A 20738-nucleotide genomic window follows, 5' to 3' on the forward strand; every position below is an offset into this window, starting at 1 on the left:
GACTTGGAGAAAATCATGCATGCAATTTCTATCATCTGGTTAATATAATTCCATTTTATAAGACTTGCTCCCTCTCTCTCTTTCTCTCTCTCCCTCCCTCCCTCTCTCCTTTTGCCTACAAAAAGCAAGCTGGCAAACATGAGGTGAGTGCTTCAGAATTCCACTGTGATGGGCTCGCCGCTCGAAGTATTTGCTCTCCATTTGCTTGGCGGCTTTATCCCCATCATCTGTGATCAACCTTACAGTCTTCTTCTGGGTTTTTCCATTTCTAATACCAAATTGGAATTCTCTTTCATGACAACGTCTGTCCAGGAGCGATTGCATCATGTCTCTCTAAATCCACCATCTGATTGCTCCGAGAAGGACAGCGCCACTCGGAGGAGGAAGGGGGGTCCAAGCTTGGGCTGTGACTTGCTGCCTTTCCAAAGGGGTAGTACTTCATTTGTCCCTTCATCTAGTCACTGTGCCCTCAGCCTGGGCTACCCCCTCCTCTCCTCCCCTTTTTACGTGGCCGACTCGTCACTCTGTGGATTAGCTTAAGAGGCCACCTCAGAGATGCTTTCCCTGACCATGCACCTTATGTGGTTCCCGCTTTCTTGCCTCTCCTGGCTCCCCATCTTTTCCTTCATGACACTGCCTTGATTCATGTGATTAGTTACTGTTCTAGACACTTGGGGGTATAGCAGTGGGGAAAAAAGGACAAGAATCTCTGCCCCCAAGATGATTACTGTCTGATGGGTGTGAAGGACATAATGATTCACCCACTCTGCCCCCCCGCTCCCGCTGGCTGCCAGGTTGGCTCCCCTGTTTCCTGTCCACTGGAATGTCAGTCCTACAGAGGCAGGCATTGGTTATGCGTTATTGACTCAGTTCAGCGCTTGGAACACAGAGAACGCTGTTTAACGTTCGAATCCAGCTAACAGGTGCTGCGTGGAAACTGTGCCAAATGCCATGCTCAGCACTACAGACAGACAGTGGCGTGACCCATGGTCCCTGCCCTTAGAGAGTCACAGTCAAATGGCTGCAGAAGTTATGTACAAGGGAAATGATGAGGGCAAGGGAGGAGGTGTGCACCTGACCACACAACCTTTGGGAGAGCAGAGGAGGAAACTCAGAGGGAGTGGGAGGGGCAAAGAGGCTTCACTGAGGCTGCCAAGCTGGAAACCTGGGAATCAGCCTGGATTCTGCCTTCCCCTCCCCACCTGCAGCCTCACTAACTGCCTTATCCTGGCCCCCCTCCGAAACATCCCAGCACCCTCTGCTCTCCAGCCCCTCTCTCACTGTTCTAGTCTACCCTCTACCTGGATGGTGGCATCAGGCGAGAGTGGGTCCCCTGCCTCTTGCCTCTATTCTGTACTCAGCAAAGCAGGCTGAGATGGCTCCGAAAGAAAAATCCCATCATTACTATGCCCTGTTCATTGATTCTTTCATGGCTGCCTAAAATCCACAGATTAAACCCCTAACAGCTTGACATGGCAGGATCTTGCCTACCCCCTCCCACTCCAGACTCATCTTTGGCCATCACCGACCCTGAGATTTATGCATCCCCAAACTGAGCGGTCTGTGGAGAGACAAAACAGTGCAGTGGTGATGAGCAGAGATCTAAATCCTGGCCCTGACATAAGTAGGAGATCTTGCACATTTCCTATTCTCCCCGAGCCCTATTTTTGTCATCTGTAAAATGGAAATGGTAATAACGCCCACCTTTCAGGGTTGTTCTGAGGATTTAATGAACTTATGTGTAGAAGACAATTGTCAAAATGCCTGGCACATGGCATGTAACCAGTAACCAGTAGGTGTTTCCCCATACTCATTATCACCCGGTGCCTGGTGGAGCCCAGCCGGCTCTCACATGGCTCTCACATGGCACCTGTGTCCTCTCTTCCTGAATGAACACCCCCTGCTCCTCTGTCAGATGAGGAATCGCCTTTAAGCGTCAGTTCAAGTGCTTCTTAATCTGGGATCTTCCCTCAAATCACCTAGGCAGACTTAGGGGATCTTTCTCTCTCACTCCCAGCCCTTTGGACAGTTTTCTGCCATGGCCCCATTGCTGTCATTTTTGGCATGCATGTTAAATGAAAAATTTCTTGAGGACCAAGACTGTTTTTGAAAAGTCTATACTACCAGCTTCTAGCAGAGTGGGAGGCACGGATGGAGCATTCAGTACATATTTGCAGGATGATGAGTGGCGGACAGAGAGAAGGATGGAAGGAAAGAAGCAGGAAGGACGAATGAAGGAAGAGAGTATAGTATCTGGAGAATAGTTAGAAATTCACTGTGGCTGGAGGTGACAGTGAAGAGAGATGAGACCACAGAGAGGGTCTGAGGGGCACCGTGAAGAGCCTGGTTCCATGACTGAGGAGTCATCTATGTGTTGTCTTGGAGGCTATCAGTTCCTCAAAGCCAGGGGTCCCATCCCTTCTGCCCTCTGTATCTCCAGAACCAAGGACAGTATCTCACACATACTGAGTGGCCCAGACCCATTGTTCAATTAGCACAAACCCCTTTCGAGTGACAGAGACACTGTGGTGCTTAAGACAACCCCTGGGCATGCCTAGATCTCATGGATTTCCTTAGAACCACATCCCACTCCACTTCTCTGCTTCTGATGGGAAGGGTACAAGGAGGCTTGGGGCATAGTGCATCCTTCTGTATGTGCATCTGGGTTTTCATGCATCTCTTTGCAAAGGCTGTCACAAATTGGGTGGAAGTGTGGGTAGATGAAGTGGGTGACGTTCTTCCTTCCCCATCTCCTTCCTCCACAACACTATCATGGGGATGTCACAGCTGAAGGAGGTTAGGGACAGGGGGTAAATGTGGACATACAGAGCACTGGGGTTGCCTCCAAGCTGTTTGCATCAGCCCCAAGCTAGAGCTTGCTATTTGCAAAAGCCCGTGTATTTAGAGAGCATATCTCATGGACAAATTACTTCCTGCCAATTTTCTCTTCAGTATCATAATGCCAGTTTATTGCAGACCGCTTGCAGCCTGCCAAATTTTAATGGTGCAGCATTCTCTGTTGTTTGCCAACCCCCCGCCCCCAGGGGCCAGGACAGACTTGGGTACAGCGTGGATCCCACTGGGCTTTCCTGACAGCGGGAAACTGCTGCCTGCATCTAGCTAAACCCTAGCTCTCTGTGCCTGAGAAAGCTTTAAGGGTCTCATGGAAACTCAGGGAGTGTCTTAGGAACATGCTTAGTGTTATTCCTGGCAAGTTGGGGAGTTTGGGCCTCTCAGCTCATGGGGATAACGTACAAAGCAGAGGTATCCTGAATAGAGCTGACTGGAGGCGAAAAATGGCCTTGTGCTTGAAGCGAGGCAGGGTCCAAAAAGGAGTGGCACCAATGATGCCGGTCTGTTGTCCTTGGCCTTCTTTCCAGCCCAGCTCTGAGGCTGTCACTTTTAGGAAGTTCACCTATGTCTCCCAGCAACATTAAGTTCTTGGGAAGGGGGTGGAGGTGCGGGGGGCAGAGGGCTAGTCTTGCCTGTGTTCTCCCTACTCACTCTCAGACTTCATGTTCTCTCTCTCTCAGGGACCTCTGACCAACTTGTTCTCATCCTTTACACAACTCTCCATTCCAGACACCTGTTCCTCCACAGAGCCTTCCCTGATGCCCTCAAGCAACGTTATCTGCCCCTCCTTGATATTTCCTCATCTTCTCGGACTTCCTTGACTCTACTGAACATAGGCTATGACTTAGGTGAAGGCAGAGATTTTCTTCTTGTCCTCAGGGCCCCAATGTCCTGAATAGTGTCTGCAACACACAATAGGAGCTTAAATAATATTGAATACACAGCTGACCTCATTTCCAACACGGGTCCCCGCTCTTGGGCATCCTTTCTGTATAATCTCTACTACCCTGCTCCTTCATTGTCTCCAGGGTCAAGGTCTCAGCTCCTTCCTTGCCTGTGCCAGCCAAATCCCCAGATTTAGCATTAGGCTGCCAGATTCCAGGCTCTGAGTCAGGAAGCAAGGAGACTCCCAGATTGATGCTAAAACTTGTTAGCAAGTTGTATGTAATTTTATAATGTTTCTGGTAAGTGCTAATTGCCTGTTCCTTAAATATTTCTTGTTCTACTGGGAAGCAAAGCAATTGCAACTCTGAATGCATTTCCTACAGCTGGCTGCCCCCATGGAGGGGGACTGAGTTCCAGGCTCCAAGTACTCAGACATTGATGGAGCCTGAGTCCCCTCCCCCACCCTGACCTGTGATAGTGACAAGCAGAACTGGAAGAATTTCTAGAAAGTAAATCCCCCAATTTTCCCACCCAGGGCTCACACTTTTAATGAGGGGAGGGAGGTTATACTGCAGTGCCACCTGCCGGCCCCAAGGAAGCTTCTCTTTACCTGAGCTGGGGCAGAGGGCCTATTGATGATGATGGGGCCAGGAGTGCCTGGAGGGTGGTCTCTGCCCACGAATGCCTCATGCCACTTGTGGAACATCTACATCCTCCTATCACCGAGCCAAGGGGCCTGTCATGTATGGAATTCCCCAGAAGCAGATAAAAGGAGGGCTAGGATGGGGACGGAGGTCATTCTGAAGCTCTGGGCCAAGGGTGCAGGTTGGGAGAGGAGCTGCGGACCTGGGGAAGCAGGCAAGGGGGCAGGCTTTTAACTGTTTACTCTGGCTGGCCCTGAGGGGCAGGCTTTTAACTGTTTACAGGCTGGCCCTGTGTTGGGAGCCTCACTACACGGAGCCCTGGGAAGAACCCCCATGAGATCATTGTTTATCAGTCCACCTTCGCAGGTGAGAAAACTCAGAATCAAAGATATGGAAGGACTGGCTAAGACCACAGACAGAATCAATGGCAGAACTCAGTTACAGAGTTTGTCTGACCCCAAAGCCAGGGGGACAACGGAGAATGCCTGGCTCTTGCATCTGAGCTCTGAGAGGCGATAAAATGGGCCGTGAGGGGATGGAGAGGGTGTGGAGGAAGGGTGTTTGGTTGTGCTTGTGTAGGAAGTCATTAAACCTTAATCTGAGAGCTTTTCTGAACGCATGCTGTATGCCAGGCACTGGGCACTCTGTGGGTTCACAGGAGCCAGAATGTGGCTTGGAGTTACCATAAATGGAGAGTCTTGGATACCATGTGAATGATAACCCTAAGAGCGATGAGAAGTCATCATGAGGAATTTTTAAGTAGGAGAGAATTCTGCCAGATGTGGATCCTGGAAAGATCGCTGAGATGTGTGTGGCCGATGGTGGGTGGGGGAGGACTAGAGTCAGGGAGGCGAAGAAGAAGGACTGGGCCATCATTCAAGTGAGAGGTGATGACGGCCTCAGCCACAGGAGTGACAGAGGGGCTGGGACACTGCAGCAGGAGAACTGACAACCTGGGAACTGAGTCAGAGATGAGAGAGCGAGAAGAAGGAGGAGGAGGTGAGGCCCAGTGATGGTATGGATGGTGGCACAATTCATCAACACGGGGACACTGGAGCAGGGGGTGTGGCATGGGGGTGGAGATGGTGAGCTCAGTTTGGGTGATGTTAATGGACTGAACCTGTGTGTCTTCCCCAAATTCATATGGTGAAGTGTTAACCTCAAATGTGCCTGTATTTGGAGATGGGGCCTCTAAGGAAGTAACAAAGGCTAAATGAGGCCCTAGGGGTGGGGCCCAAAGCTGATAGGATCAGTGTCCTTATAAGAAGAGACACTACAGAGCTTGTGTCCCCCCCCCCCCGCCTCCAAGGAAAGACCATGTGAGAACACAGTCATAGGCTGCAGTCTGAAGACAGCCCAGACCAGAAACTGAATCAGCCAGAACCTTGATCTTGGACTTTTAGCCTTCAGAATTGTGAGAAAATAAATTTCTGTTTCAGCCCCCAGTGTATGGTGTCTTGTTATATCTGCCTGAGAAGCCTAATGTGCGTGCCTTGGGTTTGAGATGTCTGAGGGAGAAGCGTATCAACTGTGTCACAGGAAGATTACAAATGGGGAACAGATTTGGAAGTCACCAGTGTTTAGGTTGAGATGGAAGCCACGGGAATGGATGCAATTAACTGTGGAGGGTTCTAGAAGAAAGAGGACAGAAAGCTGAGGAGAGACCCCAAGAAGGGCCTGCTCTGCAGGGGCAGCGAGGGGCCAGCCAGAGAGATGGTGGACACCCAGGAGGCTGCAGGCGGCAGAAGCTCCCAGGATGGGAAGTCACATCAGGAGGCCAGGGGATGCAATAGACCCAGCTTTATTCACAGTAGAGGATGACTCCTTCACTGATGGCTCCTACCCTCAAATAAAAGGTCGAAGCTGGAAGGGACAAGAAGGGAAAGGCCGGCCCATCCCTACATTTAAGAATTCATGGGTTCTTCTTCCTTATGGACAAAGTGCAGACTCTTTATGAGGCCTCCAGGCTCTCAGTGACCTCTCGCCACTTCTGCCTCTGTTTCCTACAACACTGTGGCCACAGGAACCATCTCAATTCTCGGCCAGTGTGGGGAGTGAGGGTCCCAGGTGCGGAGTGCAGGTGGGATGCGGGGACCCGGCGCCAGGCCTAGCAGCGCAAGCCCAGGCCACCTGCAGGACAGGCAAGGAGCCATGTGCTCCCCGGCAGAAGAGGACACACCCCGCAGTGGGGAACAGTGGTAATCATGGAAGGCATGGGTGCAGGGGAAAGTTAGCAGCCCAGGGGAAGGCGCCTCTCTGCGCCAGGCACTGTGCAAAGAGCTCTCTGTGACCCCATTTCACTCTCATCACAAGGCTCTATGGTCACCATTATCACCTCCATTTCCTGAGTGCGAAACTGAGGCTCAGACAGATCCTATGACTCGGGCAGTCCCACAGCGGAGACCAGCCAGGATTCACCAGGTCTGGCCCACTTCCGAGCCTGTTCCCTCTTCACAGAACCGGCTGCCTCTGTGAGCAGAGCCCATGTGGCCCCGGTGGGTTGGCCATGTACATAAACGCCCAGACTATCTTCCTGATTTGCCAGGGGTCAAGGAGAGGTCCTGCTGATCCCTAGTCTGTGACTAGCAGGCAGGACAGTTTTGAGACGGCTTTGGTTTTCTGTTCTGGCCCAGGCGGCTTGCTGCTGCAGTCTCAGCACCCAGCTGCGTGCTGCTCACGTGACAGGATCATCAGTCCAGGCTGGGCGGGAGGACACATGACCTCACAAACAAAACTCTGACCATCAGTAATGAGGAGCCCAGCTCATGCTCTATGGCCCATTTGACCAGGGCAAAGCTTTGGCTTCCATAAAGATTTTATAAGGGATTGAAATTCTGTCCCTTTGGAGACCGCTGGTAGAGGGGGAAATCGTGGGCTTTGAAGCCAGAGACATAGAATCGAATCTCGGCTCTTCCAGGTCCCAGACTTCGTGTGACCCCGGGCAGGTCACTCCACCCTTCTGAGTTTCAGGTTCCTCGTGCACAAAGGAGCAGCCGTCCGCTAGCTGTCACAATGAGCGAGATGAAGCAGAGTTTCTCAAACTGGTGTTTAGCCACAAATCCCCTCGTAAAAGATGGCTTAGAAGGAAGAGAAGGATGGAGAAGACATGGAGGCAGCGGCAGAACCCTCCCTGCTAGGCACCCTCTCCCTGACCCTGGTGGTCCCTGAGGGTACCCTAAGTCTTTGCACACCACTGCTTGAAAACCTTGAGAAAATTAGCACAAACCTCCTGACACATAACAGGGCATTCAATGTTCTGTCCCTTTCTTTTCTGGTGAAACCACACCAAACAAAGCTAATTCCTCTTTCCCACGTGGCAACCCTTCAAATACTTAGATGCAGCTCTCAGTTCTCCTGAGTCCACTCTTCCCCCAAATATACTTTCAGGGGGCCGTTAATCTTTGCCACTGGGCTTGACTTCAGCCCTCTCCCTACCTGTCCCCACAATTAAGCCCAATTCTCGGTGCCTGGGCAGAACAGAATAAAGCACAACTAACTCCCTGAGGTAAATTCCAGGCACTAAGTTTCTGAACCTTAACAGAGGACATGGTATTTATTCCCACTGCATCTGATCCTGGTAACTTGGGCAACTGCTCCGACCCATCGAGGTCTTCCTCCACCTTGTTTGCTGATTCCTATACTGTCGTCCCTTTCCGGCTCATGCTATTCATGTCTTATCCATGCCATTGATAAAATATGGACAGATTAAGGGCACGTGGGTGGCACAGGATCACTTCCCCCACTTCTGGAAACATTCAGTGCTGAACATGCACAGAATTTCAGAAATGGGGAAAACTCTGAGTCCAAATCCATTCCCATTTTCCAAGGGGTTGAGTGTCAGAGAGGCCTGAATTAGGGTCTCCTGACTTCCCTCCGCTGCCCCCCAGAGCTGCATATAACTCTGGTACCCAAAGAGACACTGGTTTAACTACCTGTGTCCTCACTCACTAGTCACTCATAATTGTTGTGCAATTCTTATTTTCACATCCTTTATCAAACTTACTGTTTGCAGAAGCCCTGTGTCCTAAGGCATATTATTACATCCATGTCACAGGTGAAGAAACAGAGTGCCAGAGAGGCTCCCTGACCTGCCATGGAGCTAGAAAGTGAGAGAAACAGGATGTGGACCCACCAGCACCTGTCACCCTGTAGGTGTTCTCTGTCTGCTGTTCTGTGTCACCTCGACACGTGCTTCCCATTCTTACAACAGTACTTTCACTGTCCTGGCCTCCAGAACAGGGAGAGAAAACATTTCTGTTCTTTTAAGCCCCCCAGTTCGTGGGCCTTCTCCAGAGTGGTTGTAGGAAACTAACACACCTCCTGTGTACCCAATCTGGAGACAGAGCACAGGTCCTGGTACAGGAAGAAGTCCTGGTCCCTGGTCCCTGGGACACACTGAGCAGAAGAAGAGTCTCTAGGAGTTTCTCCCCCAACTCATCTCATGTAGAATGATCAGGTCTCTGGATGGGGGTGAGTAAATACCTTCTCTCCCTTATCCCTTGCCCTGTCTCTCTGATAGCCACCGAGTCATTTTCAAGACTCAAGGCTCACTTTCTTGATAGAGCCTTTCCTGATGCCACACAAAGGATGAATGCCTCTTTCTCTGTGCTCCCACTGGCTGTTTGCCACAGGTATCTTGCTTCAGTGATAGCTTGTGTGTTCTTTCCTCTCACTACTAGAGTGTGAACTCCTTGCAGGGGCTCGGATCTGATGCATCGGATCCCCTAGTGCTGGGCTAGGCTCTGCCACCAAAGAAATGTGACCAAATGTCCAGGGGGATGGCCTCTGCTCCCCTTTCTGTGGGGACTGGCATTGGCAGTCATCATCAGTAGGAAGTCTGGAGGTGCACATAAGGCTGATGGTGGTGGTCTCTCCTGGGCCCAGGGTTTGCTGTTCCCTTAATGCTGATTCTCAGTAGATTCAGGTCATCTGCATTTGTACCCTCCTCAGGCCACCAATGGTGTGTGTGTCCCCAGCCCTGTGCGCAGTTACTCATCACTGTGACCCATATATGGGAGCTTGGGAAGCTACTTCTTCCAGTCTAAAGATAAAAAAATAAGCAAGGCTCCAAAATTTATGGGGTCTTTTAAAGGTCTACACAAGCCAGGTATGAATTGCGGATGAAACTAATGTATGCGTCTGGTGCTGTGTGGTCTGTGCCTCACGTGCTTTATCCCAGATAATCCTCAAAACAGTCCAGGGACCCACTGCATGAAGGAGGTGAGGCTCAGAGAAGTCGGATAACGTGCCTAAGGAGACAGGAAGCTAGAACGGGGCAGAACCAGGATGCGAACCCAGGGCTTGCTGATTCCACATCCAGACCCCAAGTCTGATCCTACAGTGAATGTACTGGCTCCTCAAGAGCAGTTACCTTCGTAAGAAGCCTTGAATCCCAGGGAGCTGCCACTGCCATCAGTCTGGAAGAGGAGCCACATTTGATGGTTGGTGCTGACAATGAGATCTGGGACCGACGTACCTGTCAGGCTGTCAGGAGAGAGAGATTTAGAGCATGCACCCCACCATGGCACCCCACTGAATGACTAGAAGCCCTGGCCACTCAGGCAAATCCCTGGCCCCACACTATTTGACTCTGGAGCCCAGAGCATGTGCTCCAGGGGCAGGAAGACTCACCACCTCTCCCCTTCAGCCACAGGTGGGGCTTGGATTTAGCCCCTGGGCTCAGGAGGGTGATCTGTGTCCTTGCTTTCTCAGGGGACAGAATAGCTGTAGTCAGATCTAATGAAGGGGTGTCTACAATCCTGCCACCTTCGATCTCTCATGTGAACTGTACTGCAGAAAAGACACAGACAGAAACCCATTGCTGCAGTCGGAATCCAGCCATTCCTTTGAATGAGGCATCTCTTTCCATTCTATATATGAAGCAAGTCTTAAAGTGCAACTGTCACTCTGGGGCCACATTCTTTCTGAAGAACAGAGTTTAAGCATGGGGAAGATTCTGATTCAACTCACATTTACCAAAACCTATCCAAACAAGACAATTTTTCATCTATTATCTTATTAAATGACCCCAGTAGGCCAGGGAGGGAGGGGTTGCATTATCCCCATTGTACAGATGAGACCAGGGTGTAGAATGGACAGTGGCTTTACCAAGGTCAGCCTGATGGAGAGCGGTAGAGCCGGAGTCCCGTGCATAGGCTGGGGTTTCCATAAGGAACCATCCTCTTGCTGCTGAGACCAGACAGATCACCAGCACAGATTGGGAGTTGGTTGTAGATGGTGTGATTGGATCAACGGGTCTTAATCTCTGCTCTATTCTGGGGTCTCAAAGCTTGGAGGGCCATTGAGTTGGCTGCAGGGATGATGATCGCAGCATGAGTGCCATAGGGGTGGAGCTACACCTGGGGTACACCAGCCTGGCCCATGTGACATCACTGGGTTAGGGTGCTGGCGTTCTGTAGTAAGGACTGAGGCCAAGCCAGGGCTGGCTCCTGACTCTAGGGTGGCAGAGTCTGTTTGACCCAAATATGACAACAAAGGAGTCCAACCATTTTGTGTGTTTCCCTGAGGTTTGAGATTGACATTGGCCTAAAGAGATAGGAGTGTGAGGGCAGAGCCCCTGGGCTGTTACAGAACTTATTGGGAACTCACCCAAACTACATAGGTCCAGAGACCTGCATGTAAACCCTGGATCTGCCATTCATTTGCTGTGGGGCCCTGGGCAAGTGGTTGAGCCACTCTGGGATTTTTTATTTCATGTTAAATAAGGGGTTTGGGTTGTATGATCCCTAAGAATCTTTTCAGCTCTGCTGTTTGGAAGGTTCTCTCTATGACAAAGTACACTGGGATTTTGTCTTTGGAGGAGACAGAACTGGTTTCCTGGCCTTCTGGGCACACTGAACTGATATAACATATAGGGCAGATGAGTGATGAGGATCCACCAACAGAAGGAAGGGGGTATGATGGCTAGTTTTGTGGTTCAATTTTACTGGGCCAAAGAGTACCCAGATAGCTGGCCGAACATTGTTCTGACTGTTTCTGTGAAGGTGCCTTTGGATGACATTAACATTTAAATTGGTAGACTGAATAAAGCAGATTCCCCCTCTCAGTATGCGTGGGTCTCATCCAGTCAGTTGAAGTCCTACATTGAACAAAAAGAACTCTTTTTGCCTGCCAGACTTCCAGCTGGGACAATGCTTGCTTGCTTGCTTATCTATCTGTCTGTCTGTCCATCCATCCATCCATCCATCCTGCCTTGGACCTGAATAAAAACATTAGCTCTTCCTGGGTCTAGAGCCGCTGGCCTTTGCACTAAAACTACATCAACAGCTCTCCTGGGTCTCCAGCTTGCCGACTCACCCTGCAGATCTTGGGGCTTGTCAGTCTCCATTATCATGTGAACCGATTCCTTAAAATAAATCCCTTGCTCTCTGTGTACATCCTATTGGTTCTGTTTCTCTGGAGAACCCTGATGAATACAGTGGAGTAGGCAGGGGGGAGGGGATGTCCTTCAGGCTCACATTCCATTTCTTTCTCCTAAGAGATTCCAAGTCCCAGCCATGTCACCTGATTCAAAGGGTAATGTCATGAGTCATTTAACTGTCCTGACAGGATCTTCTCTGGCAGGTGTGGGAAGGGCCCAGAACAGAACAGCTCCTGGACAGGGAAGCTATTACTGAATAGCCATTTCTCCTTCAGCATTAAAAGCAGAGGGTGTTAGCCTGGTCAGGAAGGGGTATGGCATGGGATGCTCTCCTCGACTAAAATCAAAAGGCATGAACTCAAGTGCTGGTTCTGCCTCCAACTAGCTTTGTAACCTTTGGGTCTCAGTTTCCCTACCTGTTAAATGGGGATAATAACACAAATTAAATGAGATATCGGATGTGAAGTTTCCCTTCCCAGTACCTGGGCACACGGCGGATGTTTGGTGTACATGAAACCCTCCTCCCTCCTCTCTCTGCCATCTGGGCAGGGGAGAGGAGCAAGATCAGGCTGTTTGTGCTGGGCCACATGCACCAACAGGAGTGTTTTCCTATGTTTATGTCAGGTTAGTGGTGGTGGGCAAAAGAGGAGTTAATGCTCCCCACCAGATGCAAGACCCAACACAATGGAATCCCAGGACAGCTAGATATTACCCTCTCCCTTAACTAGACCACATGACACTAGCGTTTCGCTGCTCAGGAAATGTGGCCATTATGTGTATGTGGTCCCAGATCCCTGAAACCATCCATTTCCCAGATAGTTCTTAGCATGTGGGAGGTTAGCAAAACACTTCCCCTGTCTCTGTCTGAAGTCAGACTGCCATAAATGGACATGGCCTTGAGAAGAAGCTGGAGGATGGCAGAAGCAGGGTCTACACAGAAGCAGACCATCATGTGGAATGCTCCAGGCGTGCACACAAAGCCTTGACTCTCCCTGCTCCCTGAGAAATGGTTCACTCTATACTCTCTTCCTGCGAGAATTTGGCCAGTGCTCTGGAACAGAGGGGCTGAAACCAGCAGCACAGCAGGACCCCTGTCCTTGACACGGTGTGGCCCGGGGACCAGAAAGGACATGATGCATCATTCCACCACCCCTGTGCCAGGGGCATGTGCTCCCACCCTCCCGACCACAGCCCCACTTCACTCACACGTAGAGGACAGTTTTCTGATCCCCGTCCTGCCCGCCGTCCCCCACGGTCAGGGTGTCGTAGCCCCTTTCCAAGTCGAAGTCCTCAAAGGCCAGCTTGATCACCTGGGGAGGGAGCATGGGGTTAGGGGGCAGGTAGGGGCTGCCAAGAGACACGCGTACAGCTGTGAGGACAGTGAGAAGTTCCCTCCTTGGGTCCCGATACCCAGAGTCCCTGCGACACCTCCCCACATAACCCTTGATCCAAACTGAGCATTTCCATGCCACCTCTTGGAGCATGAGCTATTTTTTTCCAGGCCATAGTCTCTAGAGTCCCCTGATGTTTTCCAAAGATGTTCACAGCACATCTGGCCAATTCTGGGGACTGTTATGGGAACATCAGGCACATCTGGCTGCCTGTGAGAAGATTAGATTCTTTCTTCATGCTTTAATGCACAGAAATCTCCTGGACTTGGTGTCAATTTTTCAGGCCACATGTGGCATCTCAGCTATCTAGCCCCCAGGGATCTGGGGGGCAGAACTTTCTCTTAGCCTCTCTTCTTCCTGCTTTGCTCCACCCTCTTTATTTGTTGAATAAATGAATGTTCCAGGAAGGAGGTTTCAACAATGTTCTCTCTTGTTCCAGTCCTGCCTTCGACAATATTTACTAAACACACAGCATATGCCAGGTCTAGGAGGTGGGGTTTCAGCAGTGAGCATGGTCCCTGCATTTGGTGAGCAGGGTAGACAGAAAGTACACTGAGAATTGCCATGCTGGTTGATAGGTGTCCCGGTGAGGGGCCTGTGGCTCACAGAGCCTGCACCGGGGGTAGGAGGAAGATGGTCCGTGGTAGTGCTGAGGGTTTTGAAGCCTACAGACGACGGTCAGGCTGCAGGAAGATGCTGGGAGAGGGAAGGACCATTCCGAGGAGCCAGAGGCACAGGGCCTGAGCTGTGGCAGAGATGGGACATTCTAGAACAAGTGTTCACTGTCTGTTGATGGAAGGTCCACACACTAAGCACACCTGCTAGCTGTTTCACTATGGGGGACGATGTGGTTGGAGGTTCAGTGCAAGGAGGTGACTCAAGAAGGTCCAGAACTTGAGAATTTTGCCTGGAGCTAAGTCCAAAGGGTCTTATAATCTCCCCTGATCCAAAGAGTTGGAGTTTATCCTGAGGGAGAGGTGGTAGAAAAGTTTTAAACAGTGGGTGGCAGGGGCACATGGGCGTTTGAGAAAAACATCCGTCTGGCTGCTCGTGTGGAAATGGATGTGGTGGGAGTGAGGCCAGAGTGGTGAGGATGGTTCTAGGCATTTGTACTCCACTAGGTGAGTGATGGAGGTGGGGGGGGTGGGGGGGCTGGAAACGAGAGACAGGGCCTGGCAATATTTAGGGCTTTGTGACTGGATGGGTGTGGGGACCAAGGGAGGGGACGGGATTCTGGATGACTTGTGGATCTCCGAACAGGTGGATGGTGGTGCCATTCATGAAGACAGGACACAGAGAGGCACCACTCCTAATGGCTAATCTGGGCCTCTTTTTATCGGTTTCATTTTTTTAAAGGTTTTATTTAAAATGCAGTTAGCTAGCCTACAGTGTAATATTACTTGCAGGTGTACAATATAGTGATTCAACACTTCCACACAACACCTGGTGCTCACCACTACAAGTGCGCTCCCTAACCTCCATCACCCTCCCCCATCTCCTCCTCCCCTCTGGTAACCATCAGTTTGCTCTCTATACTTGAGTCCATTTCTTGGTTTGTCTCTCTTTTTTCCCTGCTTATGATCATTTGTTTTGTTTCTTAAATTCCACGTATGGGTGAAATCATATGGTATTTGTCTTTCTCTGACAGACTTATTTCACTTAGTATTATACTCTCTTGCCCCATCTGTGTTGTAGAAAATGGTAAGATTTCATTCTTTTTTATGGCTGAGTAATATTCCATTGTGTGTGTGTGTGTGTGTGTGTGTGTGTGTGTGTGTACACTCCACATCTTCTTTATCCATTCATCTGTGGTTCCAATCTGATGAAGACTTTCCCCTCCCAGTGGGGAGGCTGGAGGTGTTCTTTGTGTTCTATTCTATGACCCAAGGAGTAGAGAATTCTCATGGATGGTTTTTCCTTGTTGTGCAGGTGTCCTCTGTGCAAACCCACAAACTGCTAGGGGACTTGCACAGCCTCACCCCCCAGGTGCCTTCAGGGATCTCAGAGGCCAGCTGCTGCTGCGCTGATTCATCAGCCTGGCCACCATTTCTGAGGGCCCCTCTGCACGGGGCATGGTGTTCACAGTGGGGAGCATCTCTGTTATAAGTACACCCTCGAGCACAGAACAAGATGACAGAGGAGATGAGTGCCACTGGCTGGAAGGAAGGCTTCCCAAAAGAAATGAAGCCCAGGCTGAGTTCAGGAGATGAACCCGAGTTACCTAAATGGATGAGGAAGGGGAAGCCATCCAGGCGGAGGGAGGAGCAGGTGAACGGGCAAAGGTCTAGAGACTCCTGACAGTGGCTTAATGCAGATGCAAGTGGAGGCTGGTGATGGGAGGAAGTGGGAGGTCCAGATTAGGAAAGGCTGTCTGTCATGCTAAGGATTTGGGCTTTGTCCTAAAGACAAGGGGAAATGATGGACGATTTGTGAGGAAAGGTATGACGTGTCATTTTTGTTTTAGCAGCAACAGCACTGAGGGCTGGTGGGAAACCCAGGAGAGCCTGAGCTGTGGCAGTGTGTGTGTGAGGGGGGTATGTGTGCCTGCAGCAGGCAGCGGCTGGGGTGCGTTAGGAAAGAGGGGACAGCAGGTAACTGTCAACAGTGAGTGGGGATGCCTTAGCCCCTCTGGTTTTCCCACTGACAGGCAAGATCGCCCCCCACGCTCCCTGATGGCCAATGGCATCACTGGGGGACCATCCGCTCAGGCTGGAAACTCCTTCCCTTCTCACCCTCCCTGGTCCTGTCCTATAAGAATAATGTCACCATTTCCCAGCCAGACACACATGGAGGAGACCGGGGGATCTGCTGGGATCTGGGCATTGGCGACTCTGGTTTGTACAGACCCCTCCTTCCCCATGGGCTCCCCTAGCAACGTCTCCTCCCTGAGGCCCGTCTTCTCCAAGTGCTCTGATACCCTTCCTCACCTCTGTGTCAGCACTTACCTGCTGTACTGGCACTGATCTGTTTACCTGCTCCTCCACTACATGTGCCAGGCACGTGCCAGGGGCTCAGACAGTGCTAAATCAGAGAACATTTTCCAAACCCTTCCCAGTTCTCCAGCAAGGACAGATTGCTAGGCTCCCAGTCCCCCATACAAGTTACCATGTGGAATAAAAGCTGGCAAACTGTTTCTGTAAAGGGCCAGAGAGTAAATATTTAAGCATATGATGTCTGTTGCAACTACCCACCTCTGCTGTTGTAGCACGAATGCAGCCATAGATAATATATATGTGAATGGGTATGGCTGTGCTCCAGTAAAACCTGATTTACAAAAAAAAGCAACGCTAGCTTGCTGACCCCTGGTCTAGGAGATTCTTTGAGACACCTAATCACAGTTTTTGATCATCTTTTTGTAACAAGAGTTCTTCACTACAAGCACTGACCCTACAGCATGCTCAATCTGCTCTGAGCAGTTTAGATGCATCAATTCACATTGACTCACAACAGTAGCTACTATGAATACCTCCAGTTTACAAATGGCACAGAGATGTTAGGCGACTTGCCTAAGATCACACGGCCAAGTGGTAGAACTGGGACTCACCAGGCCACCAGAGGCCAGGCTCTTTGCCGCTTGCTGCCTCACAGCAGCCCCAGTGAGGCCTTAGGTCCACTGGGTAGGGACCATGACTTACCCTTTCAAACCCTCCCTAAGCTCTTTTGCTGAATCCCAGCAGCATGGCAAATGCTTGGGCACACAAAATCCTGCCAAGGCTGGCAGTGCCTTTTGCAGGAGGAGGGGCCTGGCCTCTGCAGGGAATAATGGCCCTGGATGCACATTCTTGCCACCATCACCCCCTTGCAGCCAGCCCTGGGGCAGAGGACACTGGCTCACCAAGCCAGCTCCAAAAAAGGCAGGGTATGATTATTATGTCTATAATGGGAAAATATTGCTTGGAAGGCCAGAACCCAGAGCCATAAAATGATTCCCATCACTGGTTAGAGCAGCCATGGATGTGAAATGCATTTTAGAGCATCTGACCCTAACGCAGGAGATAATTACACCGAGTAGACCGTATAACAGACATAACATTGCAGTTTTGGGGCAGGCCCCCAGTGCACAACGTACTGATGCTTTCATTTTTTTCCCTCCTCTCTTTGGCCTTTGTTTAAAGATGAGATCCTATAATGACTCATTAACTAACACACACATCAATCACATTCGCAAAGTGTCTTCCCGAGACAGGAGAGTGGCAGCACGTGAAACAGGCGTGATCAAAGAGGCATATTTGTATACAGCTCAGACACCCAATTTGCGCCCATTATGAGTAGATGAACCCATCATCTAGCACAGAGTGACTGAGCACCTGCCATGTGCCAAGCACCGAGCTAGCTGCTTCCCAAGTGTTACCTCGCCTGCCTGGCAGGTTAGAAGCAGAACCCCAATGCTGAGAGCACGGTGAGGATGGTAATGGCTGGAGATGGCAGTGAAGGGGAAAATGACAGGGGGCTGCCCAAGGAGGGAGGTGTGCTGGGCCCCACAGGATGGAGAAGGGTGTGCTCTCTGTCCAGTAGATCCTGTGAATAGTGAACTAGGAAGGAAGAGCAGGGAAGGCAGTCAAGGCAGGGCAGGGGTGAGGGGGGAGAGCAGCCTGGTGGGGTCTGCAGTTGGCTTTTGCCTGGCAGGCCAGAGCGGGTGGTCTGGACTTGATGGTGAACATGAGGGGAAGCTGTAACTCAGCATGAAGGGAGGGCTGGAGGCAGGGAGACCTGTCAGGAGGCTGGTACAGGGCCCTGGAGTGGTGGGAAGGGGGAGGAGTCTGGAGACTATCACCTCAGCACACAGCTGCCTTCCGGGGAACAGTGGGGGGTGGGAGTAAGGCCATGTGCAATGCGCACCCTGGGTTCTGGAGGATAGTCCTTGCTTCCCTTTTTTTTAAACGTTACTTTTATTTTTTATTTTATTTATTAATTTTTTGAGAGAGAGAGAGAGGGAGGGAGAGGGAGAGAGAGATTGGGAATCCCAAGAGAGACAGAAGGAGGGAGAGAGAAGCAGGGCTTACCCGAAGCAGAGCTTACCTGAAGCGGGGCTCAAACTCACCCAGTGCAGGACTCGAACTCACAAACCCTGATCACCTGATGCGGGACTCAAACTCACAAACCCTGAAATCATGACCTGAGCCGAAGTCAGATGCTTAACCTACTGAGCCACCCAGGAGCCCCAGTCTTTGCTTCCTGAACACTGCCCAGGGCCTCCCAAAGGGCAGGGATCCCCAGGCCTGCCAGCCTGTGCCCAGTGCCTCAGTAAGGCTGCAGGGATCTGACAGCTCACAGGCATATTTTTTTTTTTTTTTTTTTTTTTTTGGAAGCTGGAATCCAAGAGACCCAGCCTGAGACAGTTTTGTCCAAGGAGTGAATTTTTGTAACAGCCTCCCTGCTGGACTCCCTGCCTCTGCTGCCTTCCTTCACTCTGTACCCAAAGCTCTGTGCCCCAGGATCCCTTAGAGTAGGGGCTGGATGACTATGGTCCTTGGGCCAAATCGGCCTGTGGACTGTTTTTGTATGGTCCCTTGAGCTAAGAAGTACTCTTACATTTTAAAATATTTAACAAACAAATAAGCCATTACAAAGAAGAATGTGCAACAGAAACTTCACGTGGTCCTCAAAGCCTAAAATATTTATCATCTGGCTCTTTACAGAAAAAGTGTGCCAGGCCTAGAGCAAGGTTTTTCAAGTTGACTTCCCAGGCACCGGAGGGTTCCATGAAGGTACTTCCCTGGCCACCAACACAGGTGGAGAGGGAGCCACAGTGGGCAGAGCCCTCCTCCAACCAAAGCAGTTCCTTTTGATCTAGTTCATGTTTGGGGATTCTGTGATAGACATCGACTGTGGCTTACTCAATGTCTCTCCCTCCGTTTACCCGTACCTAACAGAACTCTGAGTGTGGAGTGCAGCAATGAACCTAGCTAACCTCAGAGCTAAGGATGGCTAAGCAACAGGATTCTGGGCAATGAGACATGAGCTGAAGAGCCCTCAGGGCATTTCCCCACCTTTCTCCTTGCTTTCCCAGAATACAGATGTGAGGACCCAGGTGGAACAGCCTTCTTGTGATCATGAGGACAAGAGCCCACACACAGAGGACGGCAGAGGGAAAAATAGAAGGTGCTTGAGACCTGAATGAAATATGAAACCAGCCCTGGACTCTTCACTTCTGGGCCTCTGGTCTATGAGGGAATAAACTGTTTTGCTGAAGCTTCTGTGGAGGCATTTTCTCCAGTTCAGAGCCAATCACGACCTACTGGCTACAGGTTCTGAAGAAAGGCTTCATCACCATGGAAAAGTGTGCCAACTCTTGATCCCCAGGATTAAGCTCAGCATCTTGGCAAGGAAATCTGAGGCTTAAATGGCATTGTCTGCCCCTTCCCAGCTCATTAGAGCTCCCTTCCACCATGGTCTGCTCCAGTCCTACTTCCCCTATTCTGCCTCAGAGCACTTCTCTGAGCCCCTGAGGGCTGACCATGCCCCCCCCGCCCCCCCAGCCTCGGTTTACTAATGCTGCTGTCAGTTTGACCACTAGTTCCATGAAAGGGAGGGAATCCCTTTTCCTGGGCACAGCCTGCATGGTGATTCCTGGCCGGGTCTTGCTGAGGGCTCAGATCAGGGCTGGACAGGTGGCTCTTGGGGTTGGGGAGGAAGGCAGGCCAGTGGGAAGGCTGACCGTAACCCTGGGAGTTGAAGGGGAGCGGCCGCCAGTACCCTTGAGGCTTTGGCGGAGGCTGGGAAAGAAAGCCCAGGGGCAGAAACTAAGAACTTTCAGAAGTTCCGGAACTTTGGTCACTAACTCAGGTTGAATTCTCGAGGCTCTGAGAGTAGCAAAGCCTTTCATCCATTCATGGGCTCATCCACTCACTGACTGATGAATTCATTTATTCACTTATTCATTCAACCGTTAAAATGCATTTGCCAAGTGCTCTGCTTTGGAGAGGCAGCTGCAGGCAAGCGAAACGTGGCCACTGTCCTGAGAGACCTCAGTCTCGAAGAGGAGACGCGGGAGCATGTGGAAAACACCACGCGGTGTGACGGGTGCTGGCACTGTGGACGCATGGGGATGGGGCACATATGAGGGCCACAGAAAGTCCTGGACAGTGGAGGAGCAGGGCCTGCCTTGAAGAACAGAGGAGGGGGTGGGGGGACACCAAGGCCACAGCCAGGTCAAGGAAGAAAGGAACACCAAGAGGTGACATACAGTGAGGACAAGGGTAAGAGGCACGGAATCAGGTTTAGCAGGTTTTGCAGGAAGTCATTAAAGGGTCCCACTCCAGGAATGGGCTTGGGGGACTTGGGGGAGACCCTTCTGGTAGCCAGCCAGCCTCTACATGGGGCCCAGCATGGACAGGGCATGAGTACATGTTTGCTGAATGTTCACAAGTGAGTGAACAAATGGGCCAACAAATGTGCTCCTGACATTTGCACTAGCAAGTGATCATTTGCCTGGGGCGTGATTTCTCAGTTCTGCAGGTCTACAAAGGGGGAGTGATACTGGTAATCCCCAAGGAACAATCATCAAAAGGCTGTTATCTTTGGCTTTGAGGTTCATAACAGGAGCTTTCCTTTCCCTCTCCTTTCCTTGGCCCACCGCCCTCC

At 50.9% G+C, this 20738-nt stretch overlaps 1 protein-coding gene across 1 annotated transcript in view; it reads right to left on the bottom strand.

Annotated features, from left to right (window-relative positions):
* The window catches only part of CSMD2 (CUB and Sushi multiple domains 2), a 543771-nt gene that overhangs the window by 262015 nt on the left and 261018 nt on the right, over positions 1-20738 (bottom strand). Inside the window, 2 exon segments of the mRNA XM_043573327.1 lie at positions 9754-9866; positions 12970-13073. Of these exon segments, the coding sequence (XP_043429262.1) occupies positions 9754-9866; positions 12970-13073 (217 nt within the window).

This window comes from Prionailurus bengalensis, chromosome C1, assembly GCF_016509475.1.
Source record: "Prionailurus bengalensis isolate Pbe53 chromosome C1, Fcat_Pben_1.1_paternal_pri, whole genome shotgun sequence".
NCBI classification, from domain to species: Eukaryota; Metazoa; Chordata; class Mammalia; order Carnivora; family Felidae; genus Prionailurus; species Prionailurus bengalensis.